The 16,121-nt window shown below is 40.4% G+C and overlaps 2 protein-coding genes across 15 annotated transcripts in view; one reads left to right on the top strand and one right to left on the bottom strand.

Moving 5' to 3' along the window:
• Nucleotides 1–6,866, bottom strand: part of LOC114140430 (R3H domain-containing protein 1-like) — a 41,741-nt gene extending 34,875 nt beyond the window's left edge. For 3 of the 11 annotated variants that reach the window (XM_028010260.1, XM_028010262.1, XM_028010259.1), the window contains exon 1: nt 3,244–3,700. The gene's annotated coding sequence lies outside the window, so the exon portion shown is untranslated. Of the gene's footprint in view, nt 1–3,243; nt 3,701–6,731 lie in introns of those variants that run through there. The other 8 variants (XM_028010258.1, XM_028010265.1, XM_028010256.1 and 5 more) reach the window with 5 other exon arrangements.
• Nucleotides 73–16,121, top strand: part of zranb3 (zinc finger, RAN-binding domain containing 3) — a 98,991-nt gene continuing 82,942 nt past the window's right edge. For 2 of the 4 annotated variants that reach the window (XM_028010255.1, XM_028010252.1), the window contains exons 1-4: nt 7,000–7,200; nt 8,000–8,173; nt 14,471–14,489; nt 14,724–14,902. In XM_028010255.1, the coding sequence (XP_027866056.1) occupies nt 8,034–8,173; nt 14,471–14,489; nt 14,724–14,902 (338 nt within the window). In that variant the 5' untranslated portion in view covers nt 7,000–7,200; nt 8,000–8,033. Of the gene's footprint in view, nt 1,636–6,999; nt 7,201–7,434; nt 7,502–7,999; nt 8,174–14,470; nt 14,490–14,723; nt 14,903–16,121 lie in introns of those variants that run through there. The other 2 variants (XM_028010253.1, XM_028010254.1) reach the window with 2 other exon arrangements.

Below are 16,121 nucleotides of genomic sequence, written 5' to 3'. Positions count from 1 at the left end.
ACACTCCCATAATCCTGCGCTGCATCGCCATCACATGACTTAAACATGTGACCCACCCCCTTCCCGCCCAAAACACCAACAAGATGGAAGTAAACATTGGTTATCGGACCAATAGTTATATGTTAAAAAATTATTAGTATTAGCTCAGTTTTACTTACTTCTGATTAAAAGTGGTGGGTTTGTCACAAACATCAGATTAAGGCTGAAACCAATCAAATCTATTTTATCGGCATTTACAATATATCTTAATAGATTGTAGTCTAATAAAACCCAGAAGCTTCCTGATTGGTTTTTTTCTCTTTAAAGTAACTGTGACGCCGTTATTGAATAACGTAAATAAATGAATGAATTGCTCCAGCTAATATGTTCTCCTTTCTTGGCTCTGTCTCCATGGCCGATCTCCATCTCTGCATGTTCCTGATCTTTATGCAAACCCCCCTCCTCCCAAAACTACTCCAGAATAAAGAGTCCCACCCCCTTCATAGGTGTTCCGTTATTGGAAAGCACCTAGCACTTCCTAAAAACTACCTAGTGGGAAGCTCTACGCACTCTTGAGTTGCAATGTGAAGTGATGTCAGCTGTGTCTGAAATGGAAATATGTTGAACCTTTTTTCCTGTGTTACTGCGCCGTCCTGCATCACTCAAGAGTGTGAAAGTCCTTCCGACAGCGGCGCGGTCAAGTCTGACCACCGGCGCTCCAGGTTTTCTGAGCAGACATTGCAGCCTAGGCTTAGACGGATGACTGCAGGACTTCACACTGAGCCTCTTTGTGTGGGTGTGTGTGGGGGTGTGCATGTGTGTGTGTGGTTAATAATGCACCTCAATCCCCTTGTTAAAAAAAAATGTTTTGACACACAAGACAAGGAAGCAGGGAAGCAGGAAAGCATCTCCCCTCGTTTGACAGGAGATCAACAGCTCCCAACAAGCTCTCGCACTGAAAAAGCCTCCTCACAATCTCACGCGGCGGTGAACTTGTAGCAGAGGCGCACTGCCTGCCACAGCGCCGTCTGGCATTGTGCTGGGGCTGACAGGGAGTGGCTCATTGGTATTAAAATCACCGCAGAGTGCAGCGCCCTTAAAGAGGCACCGCTCGGTGTCACGCCGGCAGCATCACGCACACCGAGATGCGTCAAAAACTCTGCCATCCAGTTAAACACGCGGCACGCATTTGTGACCGCATTGAAATGCAAATATGCACGATGGGGCCAATCTGGAAATGATTAATTGCAATCTGAAAGGAGAGAAATCACGCCCAAGAAGCGGTGGGTCTGGCTGCCGCGCAGCGTCAGGGTCAAATTTGGTTTGCAAATTGGTGTTAGTGCAGCCATCAGCCGAGCTAAATTAATCAAACACCAGGGCTCTCCTGTTCAACAACAAACTAGTGAGAAATTTCTCTATCACTCTGAAGAGCTCAAGAGCCTCTTGCACACTCCACTACTTATTTTCCTTCCCCATTGCACATCTCTCTCTCTCCTCTAAGAGCTGACCTTTCCCTCCCACACCTCCGCTTCTTCCTGCTCTTTTCTGCTCAGCTATGCGTGGATCGGAGGCGATAACCAGCTCTGCTTGAGCTGGAGGACCCTCGATAACCTTCCTCTATCTGCCCTGGTTCTATTCTCAGCGGAGAGCGAAAAGGTGAGTTGATAAAAGAAAGAACAGGAGGGCAGAAAGGAGTGAGCCTTAACCTTTGTGAGCAAAACAGCGGGCGTGATAAAGACAAGGGGAAAAAAAGGGAGGGAAGCACTGGAAAATAACTCAACAGGAGGAGATTGATTCAGTAGATTGGTGTGAGAAACAACAAGCGACTTTTTAACAAACTTTACATTCAACCACCAGAAATCCAACAAAGAAAAACCTTAAATTTTTCATAAACTGCCCCTTTACAAGTACAGATGCACCAAACAGGAGTTCCTCTAGGTGATACCAATCTCAGGATTTCTTTGAGGTTTGATCAGATGATTCTCAGGACCTTTTTGTATTAAAGCATAAAATAAATAGGAATAATATCCTTTGATAAAGGCAGCAGTTCTGAATAATAGAAAAAATAAGTAGCTACATTAAATTGATTTAAGTCCCTAGCTGTTTTCTGATTTCTATTTGACTCAAAAAGTTCAAAATACAAGTTTACTGAATCATTCATAAACAAAAAAGGCGGATTTTCTTCGTTTTGATGCATTTAACCAAATATTCACCGATCAGAACAGCTCAAGTGAAAACTGACCAGTTCTGATCTCTGACCGCTTCACCGGATGAATATCAAAAACCACAAAAAAAAAATACAGAGTAACGTTGCTTCTGCAGATTGCATGACGCGGACCAAGACTAATAAAATCAGGGCTCAAATAAACAGTTAATTAGCTTCGTAATACTGGTTCGCAGACATGGCGCTGCAATAAAATTGATTTCAGCATTTTGCCTAACTGAGTAACTAATCTCCCATTTTCCGACCATTTCTGCTAATTGCAGCGCAAAGGAAAAGCGCCAACTGGGGAGAAACGATTAAGGTAGTGCCGGGGAAATGATATCACTTTCATACTCTGCCCTCTTCAGTTTCAGAGCGACTCAGGCAAAGGGAAACTTGCTCGTAATACAGGAGGGGGGGGAAACGGGCACAAATGAGCCCCTAATTGTGTTGCTCGCTCTGCCTTCAGGTTGCATCTTGCAGCAGAGGTTCAGGCAGTCCTAATAAATTAAATCCACAGCAGAGCATGTAGGTAATCCATTATCTATCCCATAACAGAGCTTCCAGGGAATATCAATCTGGGCAATTAGAGCAGAGACAATAAACAGAAAAAAAAAAAAAAAACCTGACATGCAAGTCTAGCAGTTTTTAACCCCACAGAGCTCTTCGGAGACGAGAAGAGAGAGTCATTAAACGTCAATTTGCAGACAACACCTGCAGAACAAACATGGGAAAACCAGGAGAGACACGAGGATGAGCTTGGCTGCGGAACAATGCAGAGCGAAGCCTCTTATTTGCTGATCTTGGTTAATTATCCTGCTAATGGAAAGCAGATGCACCCGCTTGCAAACTAGCCAAGAGATTTCAATGCACCAGAGAGAATAAAAAACAAAAACACCACAACACCAACGCTTCACTCTTTGCACAAACCAGCAACTTATACAGCCAACTGAAATCAATTTTCTGCAAAAACTTGGAAGTTGACGAGAAGAAGGATGAAACAGAAATGTTTGCGTCAAGTAAAGCATGCAAGGTCAATATCTGAGGCTGGCAGGTCATACCTGCGTGCCCGGCAGCTCTGCCCTCCATCCCGTCTGCCGTGCAACCGTTTAGTTTCCATCGTACGGGAGGCGCAATCTGCTGGAGTTGCCTCCCAGCCGCCTGCTGCCTCCTGCACTCCTGCTCGACTGAGTGCGAGCGGAAGACGGAGGAGAGGAGAGTGTAGTGGGAGACGACAAGGGGAGGAGTGGGTGTCACAAAGAGAGAGAGCAGGGAGGAAGGAGGGAGGAAGGAAGAGCACAAGTCTACCTGCCACAACCCATCAAGCCAGCCAGCCTTGGAGACAGAGCCAAATCAACAGCTGGCCCGTGTGATGTCAGAGCGCCAGCAGCCAGTCGCTGTAGCCGAGGGCCGGCCGGCGATACGGAGCGAAGACTGAACCAAAATCGCTAGCTAAATGGGGCTCTTCATTAGCTACTCTGCTTTAGGATGGGGGTGGGAGGTAGAGAAAGGAGGTGGAGGAGAGGCCAGCCGGGGACATGGGATGGATTGAAGGAGACTGAGAGGAAGAAGAGGGGAGAAACCGGCAGGGTGGGAGGAGAGCGAGGCAGGCAGAGAAAAAGAGGCAACGAGAAAGCAAAAAGGACAAGGAGAAATAGAGAGCCAGCTAGGTGCGCCACGACCAGGTGGAGAGTCGATGGGGAGGCGTTGGCTGCTGCGCGGCCGAGCTGTTCCATGGGCTACCTTCCCATTAAAGCTGGCACCCTGCATTTCCACACTCAGACAGCCAACACCTGAAATGCAACACCCCCGCATTTCCTCTAAATCTACATTTAAATATAGCAGAATTAAAAGAAAGCTGATTGGTTATTGTGTGGGAAAGAGCTAATATGCGCTGCAGCAGCTCCACTTCCCAAAGCGCTCTCGTCGGCGACTTACTGACAAGCTGTCAAAGACGCGGCGAGTCACAAACAGGTCCAAGTCTAGACTGCCATGATGTGATTGTTTTCGTCCCTTTCAGCCGCGCCGACTTTAACAGCGAAACACAGTGGGCGGAAAAAGTTCCTGCTGTCACTTAGCAACCGACATCCAGGCTGCGACAAACGATCCGATCCAACCCTGCCTCGTAATTGTACCTTTCGTTATGCCAGGTCTCAGAAGAATTTATTATTGGGCTTTCTTAATCCCGTGAAAAGGTCAGCAATTGGACAAACAATTTATGGACAGGCGCATGAATCATATAATGGGCCTAGCTCCCCTCACACAACCAAATATTAGAGCCAGGAGATATCCCCCCCTTCCTCCAAGGGAGGCGATGAATAATTTAGTCATCAGGGGCCACCTCTTTGGTGAAAGCTATTACACGGCAACCTCAACCTCAATATGTGATAATGTCATCGGCGGTAAATTCACTCTAACCTGCGGAATGAGTGGTCAACCGAGCCGCCGCGGCAACGGGTCGGGCAGCCACAGGGCAAACTGTTGGGGCAAGCAATTATTAGCATTTATTTCAAGCTTTAGCAGGGGCTGTTCTACAGATTGCACACAATCACAGGAGGCCATTTGAGCTATGAATTAGCACATTTTAATAGTGCACTCAACATGGGTGAAATAATTGCTTATATTGATGCCACTTGTGGTAAAATATCTTCAGTGAATGTTATATACAGTGGCGCAATAAAAATGATCCCATCATGACGCTTAGCCTCATTGGTGGCAACTCTTGAGCTCTTATAGCTGTCTCTGTCAATTTCTGCAAACTCAATGAGGCAATAATTATCAGGGTCGGTGCATCTGCTTGATAGCAATTATAGTTTCCTTTATAAGCAAGTATAAATTTGGGTAATGGGATTTTTGATTTATGGCCCATGAGGAGGATAAAGATTTATTTAAGCCACCTTTTACCGGCCAACATTAAGATGAAGTCCGTAATGAAGTACTAATATGTCTTTTATTTTTTTTAAGACTTAGTGATATGACTAACTCCACAAACTCTGGCTCACTTCTAAATTTAAATGTGAGCAAATAAGCTTCTATAGGTCTGTGGTTGCAAGGTTTCCCCAGAAAACTTGCTAAGCTCGGTGGTTGGGTCCTAGGGCAGTCATTCATCCAGCAGCCTGTCGTGTTTTTGAGTTAAAAAATGTTTAACGTTGACAGGAAATTTGAAAATATCACTTGATAATTATGTGCTATTGGAAGATTAATATCTGAACACCAACTATAAAGTCTTAAAAATGCAAACATTTACAAAAAGACTTACAAAAATAAACAATGACAAGCCTGACAGGGGCCAGAAATAAAGCCTGGTTGCCCACCAGGCTTATAATACACTGGGAGAAACCAAAGGTTGCTTTTCAGCCGCTTTTCTCAAAAATAATAATAACAGATAAGCAATAGTAATGGTTTTTATGGGTTTTTAAAATGCTTTTATATATAAAAAAAACCCCTAGAATTTGTGTTCATAATTTGATTTCAACAAAATCTCTGGTTCTAAAAGGTTATGGTTTCTAAGAATAGTTCAGCAGTACTCCTCCCTGAACTATTGCTGCCCACTACCAGTCAGATGGCTGAAAGAAGGCTGCCCCATCCCCCATCACTTAGTTTTTGGTCACAAAGAACATACAAGCGGTTTATCTGTGAAGGAACTAAAAATAAACTGGTTGCAACTCTGAAATTGTTAATTCTGTAATATTTTAAACCAAAACAACAAATACCAGCATTACAGTACAACACACAAAACTTAATACAGAAAATCATTTTTGTTTGTCATTTTTACTGGCCAATGCCTACACCCCTATCTGTTTATTTGTATTTGGTAGTCCCTCTAGGCTATATTTCTGGTACCTTCACCTGTGCAAAAAAACAAGTCGTCAACAGAACAAACGCTCACTTTCTAATTAAATTAGCTCGTCAATTACTGCTGTCATGCTACACAGAAAGGCTGATCCAAAACAACAAGTTCAACACCACCAACCTCCATTAAAACCCATGACAATTTAATTTTCTCTCTGTCCTGAACAAGTTAATAGAAACACAGATTTGTATGAGGTTTTCATTCCTTACATAAATGTGTGACAACATTTCGGGGAACGTAGCATCTGTCCAAGCAGCTAAGAAGGTTAAATACGGCCATATTTCTGAAATGGACTCAAACAGCGATGCAGCAACTAAGGTGGGAGTCGCAGCAGGCCTAAAAGTTGCTGAAATATAATATATTATTTCATAACTGCTGTTTGGTTTTCCAGAAGTTATGTCGAAATAATTTATCACCGTTTTGGACACGAATGCAATTTTAGTTTCGAGGTGTTTCTTTCATACACAGCGTGCACCATTTTGGCGTTGGTGGATGTCGGGGCTAAGCTAACGATCCTTACCTGGCACCGCGGCGTGCTAACGGCCAAACACCGGCGCCCTGAGCTGTCACACAGCACACACCAGACCTGCTTCTTGCTAACTAGCTCCGGTTTCAGGACTCCAACCATAAAGATATGATTATTAACAACTAAAGTGTGTGGCAGGATGCTCCAGGTATCTTTTAACGTTGCCTTACCCGCTTTGGTTTACACTCGGTGAGGCAGCCGTTGTTCCCTACCGATGGTGAAGTAGCTACTGTTTGTGGCGGAGTAAAGGAGGATCCAGCGGACAGCAAGCTGCCTGTGCGTCAGTTCCTCACGCTGCAAACGTACGGTGTTCAAAACATGTCACGTCTTGTCGTAAAACAAGTTTTTCTTCTTTTTTTTTTTCCTTTTCTCACTTACAGTAAGCGTGGAGTGGACGTATCTTTTTTTTTCTTTTCTTTTTTTAAATACTTGTTTCGCATTTTTTAAAAAAGTGAATGGAAGTTGCTTACAGTTTTCAGTTGAGCTGTGTCGTAAGAAGATACTTTACGACGGCAGTGACGTAGACGGAGTGTGAGTTGAAGCTGCCGCGAAACTGTTTCCCTTGAGTCCACACATTGACTGCAGCGTTTTTCTTTTTATTATTTAATCGACAACGCCAATAATGTTGTCTTCAGCCTGGTAAGTTATGTAATTGAAAAGTTGCTTGTAAACAAACACTTGGGAGTCTTTTAGAGCTCGGCTTGTCTTGCAGAACTAAAAATATGTGTAAACAAAAATGTGCTGTATTCTTTACAAAATCTGGAACTGTAAAAAAAATTATTGCATGGCTTCTAAGTTGGTATTTTATTTCTTATTCATTTATTGACGTTAACAAACCACAGTTCATGCTTAAACTCTTTGAATAAAACGCAGGGTGGTTCCAAATCGTGGGGTCGGGTGCGCCTTTTAAGTCGTGAAAAATCTGCTGTGGGGTCCTGAGGTGATTTATTGAATTTTTTTTTTTTTTACAGACCTAATTTCAATATGTAGATCTGATTTTGGCCTGTGCATTTTGTCTAAATCCTGATCACATTTGACATGACTCAATAGTAAAAATAATAATTTAGGTTTTGTTTGAAGTGAGATTTATGTTAGTTCCTGGAGTAGCCCAGTCCTAAAATGATTATAATATAAATTAGTCTGAAATTTATTGTAATTATTGTAATAATTGAAGACTTGTACCATTGAATATTTAGAAATGGTGGCTACAACGTCTTTAGCTGTGCCTAAGGATAACAATTTGATTTAAGTTCACCTCAAAACCTGGTTGTGAAATCATACTCAGTGATACCAAAATGTGATTAATCAGATTTGATATCTGATGTAACAAGATGTTTGGAAAGCTTTTTTAAATGAAATCATGATTTAAAAACTGCATTATGTAATTACTCAGGTTAACTTTGTCTGAGATTGAAATTAGTCTGCTTGTATTTTCTAGATTTTAAATCACATCCTATCACATCCTGCCAGTAATGGATGAGAGTGACCCACAGAAATCTGACTGTGACACAAGATGGGTGCAGCAACTGTCAGGACTTCCTCCCAAGCTTCTGCAGCGCCTGATGCCTTTTCAAAGGGAGGGAGTGGAGTTCGCTTTGTCTCAGAATGGACGGTGAGCGACTTCATCTTCTGGATTCTTCAGAACAGTTAGTTAGGGAGCTGTACATAATGCTCAGACGAGTCCTCACTTTGTTTGCAAAATGAGCCTCGGCGTTCAGGTTCTCAGTCTTTTCCTGCGTTCAGCATAAGCTGCACTACCACACCAGGATTTGTTCATTTCATCCCCCGCTCCAGTTGGGCGGAGGGTCAACCTACAGGGAGCAAATCCGAGGGATGCTGCTGGCGTTGAGCAGCCGTATTGATTTAGGAACACTGGAAGGCTGCGCTTTCTGGCATGGACAGGTCAGGGGTCAATTTGCTCTCTCTGCACAATGCAGACAGCTACCTTGCTCGATTGGCATTAGTGTGACTGCAGGGAACAAACAGGTATTGTCTTAGAAGGCACAGTGCTTCATCTAAACATAATTAATGATTAGATGACGGTAACCGATATTAATCTGTATTAAAAATATATTTTTTTATGTATACTTTTGAGGTGCATTGCATCAAAAAAGCTGAATTGATTGATTTGAACTAGAATGACAGCAATTAAGTTAATAACAGAAGTGCGACCGCTTCATTATCTTCATACAGAGGCGAAAACTAAAGCTGATGATCAGCAGAATTTCTTGCAGAAAAAGCATATTTATACCGAACCAACAACAATTTAGTGGAGCTGCAACATTGCTGGGTTTTTAAGAAGGGAGGGGTTAGAAGATTTCTTGAAAATACAGAGTATCACCACCTGAAATGAAGGTACAGTGGACATGACAAGCTGACAGCTGAGAAATAAATGGCAGCCTGTCATAAAATAGCTCCTGAAATGCACTGCACATCATATACTGATGTAAGATATCTACCAGCGTAGGAGGATTCGTGGGTGGATTTTTTATTTATTTTTTTTCCCTCTCGCAGCCATTGTGTCTCTCTCCACATCCAGAGAGCTTCAAGTGTACCGAAGCAAAGCATCAAAATGTTGTCGCAAATTCTAAATACTTGCGGATCCTGTTGGATCGGCTTGTGTGGGAGGGCGAGTGAGTTTCATGGAGATAAACGGGGTGGAATGTGTAAAATATGTGGCTCGGCGCGACAATAAAAAAAACAAAGCAGTTGTTGATTGAATTGTTTGAAAAAGTTGAACCAAAGTTTGATACTAAAACAATCCATTAAGATGTTGTGGTTTTTTTCTGACTTAGCTTGCAGCCAGATATTTGATAAAGCATATTTCTAAGCTGCTCTTCTGTTGAGTAGGGAGGGAGTTGCGAATGTGGTGATAGATCAATACTCTTCATTTGCATCAAATTTGTGGTATCATATGAAATATTATTCCTAACATAGAATCTGTATGTAGAGACTTTTAGGCTAAGGAGGCTCATAGGACTAGAAGGAGCAATAAATTGTAAATACATAGTTCTACAAATGCTAAGTTATCATCAAGTTGTAATTTAAATACAGGTTGGTGATAAAATGTAGATGATAATAAAAACAAACAACTTCTCTAGCCCTTTTTATGTATGGAGTAGTATTAATATCTTCATCCTTCAAAAACACATTACACAAACATCTGTTTTCTTTAGTATCTTTAACAATTCTTTCTGAATTTTTACTTTTTTTACATGATTGATAATAAAAAATGCTTAATTGTTGGGTAAAGCTATTTTCCTTTCATCTAAAAACATTTTTTGTCTTGTAAAGATGTGCCAAAACAAAATTTGAGGCTGTTTTCTGGTCTTAAATCTGCAGATTTTTTTTGCTATTTCTAGTTTCCCTATAAGAACTGTAACTCAAGTACAGGTGCACCAAAAAATCGGTCCAGATTTCCTTAATTTTGGGTGATCTGGCAATATTTACATGAGAAACTGTTCTCATCTACCTCCGTAAATGTCTGAAAATCAGAGACTGTCCCCTTTAACCAACCCACCCACCAGGTCATAATAGCTAGCTTATCTTCTTTCTTGCTATATTTAGCTACTTTTAAGACATGAAAGTTGGATTCGGCGGATAAAATTATTTTTATCCAGCATTTTCCAACTGTAGTACATTTAAGCCTTGCTCTCTCTCGGCCTTTTGCAGCTTGAATATGTGGCTCAAAGCATTCAGTAAAACAACATAATTATTAAAAACATTTTTCTTTTAAATATTCTGTCATATGTATCACAGCTGATGTGTACATTTGCCTCTTTTTGGAGGTTTAATTCAAAAGTCACCAGAAGATGTCAGATGGTGGAAATGAACTGACGCATTGGTACAAACCAACGGCACAAAAAAAGCAAACAAACAAATTAGCCAATTCAATAATGTAGTAGAAATTTGGATTTAAAGACACAGACATGATGAAAAACTAAAACCTTTCAAGATTTGAAAAGTTGTGTGCTTTCTATCTGTTAATCTACATTTAAATAAATTTTTTTGTCAACTATTTAAAGCAAAGATTTAACGAGAAGCTACCAAGGAAAATATTGTGCTTTAAGACACTTCTTCAAATCAAATACACTTAAATTAAAATTTTTCCCAAACTCAATAAATTCTACACAAACAATAACAAAGGAGCAGTATCTCTTTACTAAAAGAAACTTTTGATTTAATGAGATACGAAACAAACGCCAGATCAAACCAGTGCAAGACGACTGTAGATAAATGGAATAATAGAGATAAAAACTAAATTCGGGGTATGTTAACTAGTAAAGGTCCACTAATACCTCCTTCCTTGCTCCGTCTTTTGAGTTGATGTGTTAAGTTTTATGTTCTGTGATAGACATAATTGTGAAAACATAAAGCTCAACCTCCTGAAACACTTTATTATTACGTTATCCATTTTAAGAGTCGGTTTCATTTGTAGAACATCTTAGCTGTAATCTGGGTCATTTATCACCAGCAGTAGAATTGCTCTAATATTGTAAATAGGAAAACATCTCTATTATATTCTCAAGGTGCCTCACTTACAGTATTTACTTTCCTAACACTAAATTTCATTCCTTCCTAATAAGGCATAAAACTTGTAATGGCTTTTTTATTATAATAGGATTTTTTTTGGTGTTGTGTAGACAGCAGGAGATGGATTCTGTTAAACAGCATGAAAAATTTCACTCACCATAAATTACCAGAAGCCTTAATAGGCAAGCTAACAATATTTGGACAGTATCCATCCAGGACATTAAGAAGAGGTTTATAGAAAAGCTACACATCATAAATAAATGTTAGAGCCTACTGGGCCCGTATTGTGCATAAGAGAGAAGAATTATTTTATTTAGAGGCACTTAATGCATATCGCAAAAAAAATAAGAGTTAGAAAAATATGTTCACTTAGCATTTGTAGAACTATGTATTTCTCAAGTAAATGCATCATTACTGAGCCTTTAAGTTCTTTAATGTACTGTGGTAAAAACAAAAGAACAAGATGTATGATTAAACATTTACACAATGCATCAAGACCGTTATGCAACCGTATTGTTACATCTACAGCGATGAAGAGGAAGGTAATGCTTGATGATGCTTACTTAAAGCTCCATTATAAAACAAGCAGATCTCTTTTTCATTTCATTCTGACCCATGTAGCTAGATTAATCTGCTCTGATTATTGAACAAGTGATATTTTTGAGTAGATCTCCACTGGAATATCATAACTGCATTTCCTTACAATGTAAAAACACAAAACAAAACATATCTTCAATGTTAGCAGGTCATCACTGATGTAATATAATCTTTTTTTAGATGCCTTTACTGTCTGTTTCTGTTGTTTGCGAATAGCTTGAAACATAATCTAAGAATGTACTTTATGTAAATATCAAGCTTATTAAAGTTAAACAAGTGGGAAACTTGATCCTTGTGCAAATGTTGCCTTAGAGTATGAAGAAAGGAAGATGCAGCTAATGAGTTTCGGAGCACAAAAACCAACTTTTTTTTACACACCATTAAAACCCTCTAGGGTTTTCTGCTCAGATCTTTGTGAATCCAGCGTATGGACTTCACTCTGAACCTTGAAAGCGTGCGATATCCGAGTGGGTCCAAACATGGAGTCAGCCTTTTGTCCGGCATCCCACACTCGGCAGAGATCACCGCAGGTCCGGTTCTCCAGAGGAGTCTTTCTTTTTTTTTTTACCTTGGCTGGAAAATTGGGGTTAGACACGGGTCCGCACAACACATCACCGCATAGAGGTCAGAGCCATCAAATCAGCGCGGCCAGCTTGGGAGGCAGCGGAGCCCATTTCCTGACACTTTGGGGCTCGTGGGTTTCGGAGATAACATTAGAAAGATGCTGCGACGGGGCGCGTGCCGTCGTCAGGCAACAGCTCCGCAGTGCGCTCGCAGTCTCAAACCGTCAAGACGACACTCAGGTTATTTAAAGGAGGATGATTAATGTGTTGAGAAATGGCAAGCACCTGCCCCAGCCACACTCCCTCCCGGGGTTGTGTGTGGGTGTGAGCGCAGCTACATATATGTATGTGCCGTCTCGGAAGAGTTGGTACCGGTGTGTGTTTCTACTTTATATGCCTTTTGTTTGCACTTTTCACACACATACAGGAGCTGGAGTGTGTGTGCGCATGCTGGGGTGTGTGTTTGTGCATTGCGCTGACTGAGCCGGTGTGTTGGCAATTAGAAAAACCACCAGTGGCAAGGTGCACATTAATCATGTTCCTCAGCTGAAAGAGAGAAATGGGGCGGAGATGGGAGGAGGAAGACGAGAAGGAGGACGAGAGAGAATAATGAGCGACTCAGTCTGAGGTATTCAGAGGTGCTCTGTTGCACCGCTGCTGGTGACACAATGTTGGAAGCATTTATGGAGGAAAAAAAATAAAAAGGAAGGTCATGACAATGAGCTCAGGCCCACTGGACAAAGAAGCAGAGGTTGATCTGTGCTGCATATTTTCCACAGGGACGACTTCAGCTGATGACCGTGTCACGCTTTCATTGTTCTTCATAGTGTTCTGCTTGGCAGTTTAATGGCCGCTCAAGCACATTGGATCACAAACATCCTATTTAACTTTCAGCCCTTCATGTAGGAGGAAAGAAAACTGGCAGTGAAGAAAACAGTGACTGTTCGACCGAGTAAAAGTGAGGTGAGGTTATGACAGAGTGAAGCAGGGATGCAACTTATTGATAGTTGAGTCCATTTTCTTAAAACTTTCTCATGCAGCAAGAACCCCGACAGTCTTTCCATAACATAAAGAGCTACAAAATCCTTAAATTGTAAAAAAGAATTTTGTGTCAGCTATATTAAAAACTGATTGAATTAACAGAAAATCTTAGTATTCTCACATGATTAAACTTAGATATATTTATAAAATAGAACAAAACAGGAATCTCTTAGGTTGCTCAATAGAAAAATGAAAGATAAAAATAATAAAATATGTGAAACACTTAATCCTGGCATTAAGGTGAAACTTAAGGAGTTTTATATTTCTAAAGTGTATTTTCCATCCCACATCGGACTCTGTTTGGACTGTTTCTCTTTCCCACTCTGGTATGGCCCCACCGTCTTTATTTCTGTATCAACTGACTCTGCTTAAGGACGACCACCTGCGCCCTCTGCTGGATGGAGGCCAAATTACAACACTAAAAGAAGGTTTAAGAGGACATTATTAGCTAATCAATTGGAACTAATTTTAATCTAATGGACTGATTGTTTGCACCCCTATAGTGAAGCTTTTAGTTAGTATCTAAGTAAAAGGAAATATTTTACTTAAAGTTGAGACATAAATCCATTACAAAACATCAAATCTTACAAATTAAAGCTATCTGAGATCAAACTTTTGTAGTTTTCTTTGTGGAAATGGCTGAAACCATGGCTTACTTTCCTTCTACAAATTAATTGTCAGTGAAATGCAGATATGGAAACTGAAAATCCAGAATTTTATTTAGTTTTTGTTGTCTGTGATGTTTTCTTTATTACTTTGTGTGATTCTCGTATCCTTTGCTGTGTTTTGATCACAAACTGAGAGATTAATTAATGATTTACGCGAGTATTTTTTCCAGATTTATACTGCTTATTTAAACAGAATTATGAAAACGTCTTCCTATAATAAAGCAGAAATGAGAGAAATAAAATCAAAAAGAAGATGCTTTCCTAAAAAACACAGAATTATCCAGCTGAAGCAGTGGTGTAAATATTGAATGGCACTCAAGCTTAAGTAGCATAGCAGCACAGACCCAAATTAGTAGTGACAGATTTGTGGTACATCCAAGAGAAGAGGCAAACCAGACAGGTGGTCCTATTGGATCGCAGAACCCTCACGCTACACAGACTGTTGTCTTCACCTGTAAATTATTAAAACCAGACTAATTTAGCCTCTCTGTTTCCTTTGTTTTTCAGTTGTATGATTGCCGATGAGGTAAGTACACCACTGTTGTTTGGAAATCTATTTTCCCACCCCCCCAAAAAATGAACCTGCAGCCTGCCAGATGAGTTTGTCAGCTCTCTGCTGCAGTCCCACGTGCCTAATCGCTTTTGACACTAGAATCATTGTGAGACCTTATTACTCCTGGGCCTCACATGAGCTCAGCCGTCACATGCAATTTGCCGCCGAGGGCTTCTCTTTGCGATTGACTTGTTTTCCCTTCCCCAGATGGGTTTGGGGAAGACGGTCCAGGCCATCGCAGTAGCGTGCGCTTACAGAGCGGAGTGGCCCCTCCTGGTGGTGGTGCCCTCCTCTCTCAAATATCCCTGGATCGATGAGCTGGAGAGGTGGATCCCAGAGCTTCAGCCCGGAGACGTCAACTTGGTGGAGAGCAAGAGCCATACCATGTAGGTCAGGGGCGTCAAACTCCTTTTTGTTTTGGGGCAAATCAAGATTATGGATGCTCTTAAAGGGCTGGTTGTGCCAGAATGTGTTGATAAAACCTGTTAAAATGTTAAAAACATTAACGAATTCTTAAAATTAAATAATATTGAACATCTTTTCAGTCCTTAAAGAATTTTGCGATTGTTTTTTGTGATTATTTTTGCAGTAGAAATCAAAGTGCTTGTAGTATTTGCAATATTTGCGCTTATTTATGACGGTAAATGTGACTTTTTATTACTCACTGTGTAGATCATGGATTAGAATCTGACATCAATTAATCCTGAGGCAGCTGTTTAGTACAAGTAAGAAAGTTTTTGACAATTTTTGAGAAAAATCTGCACAAAAGTGCGGAGATTAGTTGATTTTGCGTGAAATACCACGATAGTTCTCAAGAAACTGGAGGGAACAGATAAAAACTGCATTAATTTGATTGAAAACATAAAATTTAAGCAGTCTTAATATTTAAATGCAATCAAACTGCCCTCGATTTTGACACTTGATGTAGGTCATCCTTCTACTCTGTTTTCTTTGCAGAAATCGACGGGAACAATCAAAGCCGGTGGTTTCTGTTCTGTTATGCATTAGGCTGCAACTTTAATTAAATTACATTTTGTGTCACAAGCCACCTGATGAGTATTAGAGGTGTGAATGATTAATGAATGTTAATGGCTCCATGCATCTGAAGGTGCATCTCAATGAATCTCGGTGCGTTGCTTTGTCAAATTAACATAAGCACACACGGCAACTTTTTCATGAATATTAATGCATTTATCTCCATCCCAGAGCATCTTTTTCATTTAAAAAACTGTCTTTAATGTAGAAAAACTTTATCTGTATTGGAGTGACATGCTGTCTAGTGTGTGTGTTACACTTCTCAATTCACTTTGGTTAAAAATGTTTTAAAAACATTAAAAATGCTCAGATTTTTTGGTTGTTTTCTCAAAAAGAAGCAGAGTTAAATAAGAATATTTTGTGTGCAGAATAAAGTTAAAATATATTGTATACCTGATTTCATAATTTAAATTTAAATTGTACCACTATTTTGTGGGGTATTTATGGGCTTAACAGGAAAGGTCATCACCATAAATAGTGACTTTTTTGGTAACTGTACGGTAGTGATTGTAGTCGAATCTCCACAAATGCAAGTATTGCTCTTAAAAAGCAGCTTCTTCAGGACACCAG

Source organism: Xiphophorus couchianus, chromosome 24, assembly GCF_001444195.1.
Source record: "Xiphophorus couchianus chromosome 24, X_couchianus-1.0, whole genome shotgun sequence".
Lineage (NCBI taxonomy): Eukaryota > Metazoa > Chordata > Actinopteri > Cyprinodontiformes > Poeciliidae > Xiphophorus > Xiphophorus couchianus.
Note: the sequence above shows the minus strand (reverse complement) of the source record. Positions and strands in the feature narration are given on the sequence as shown.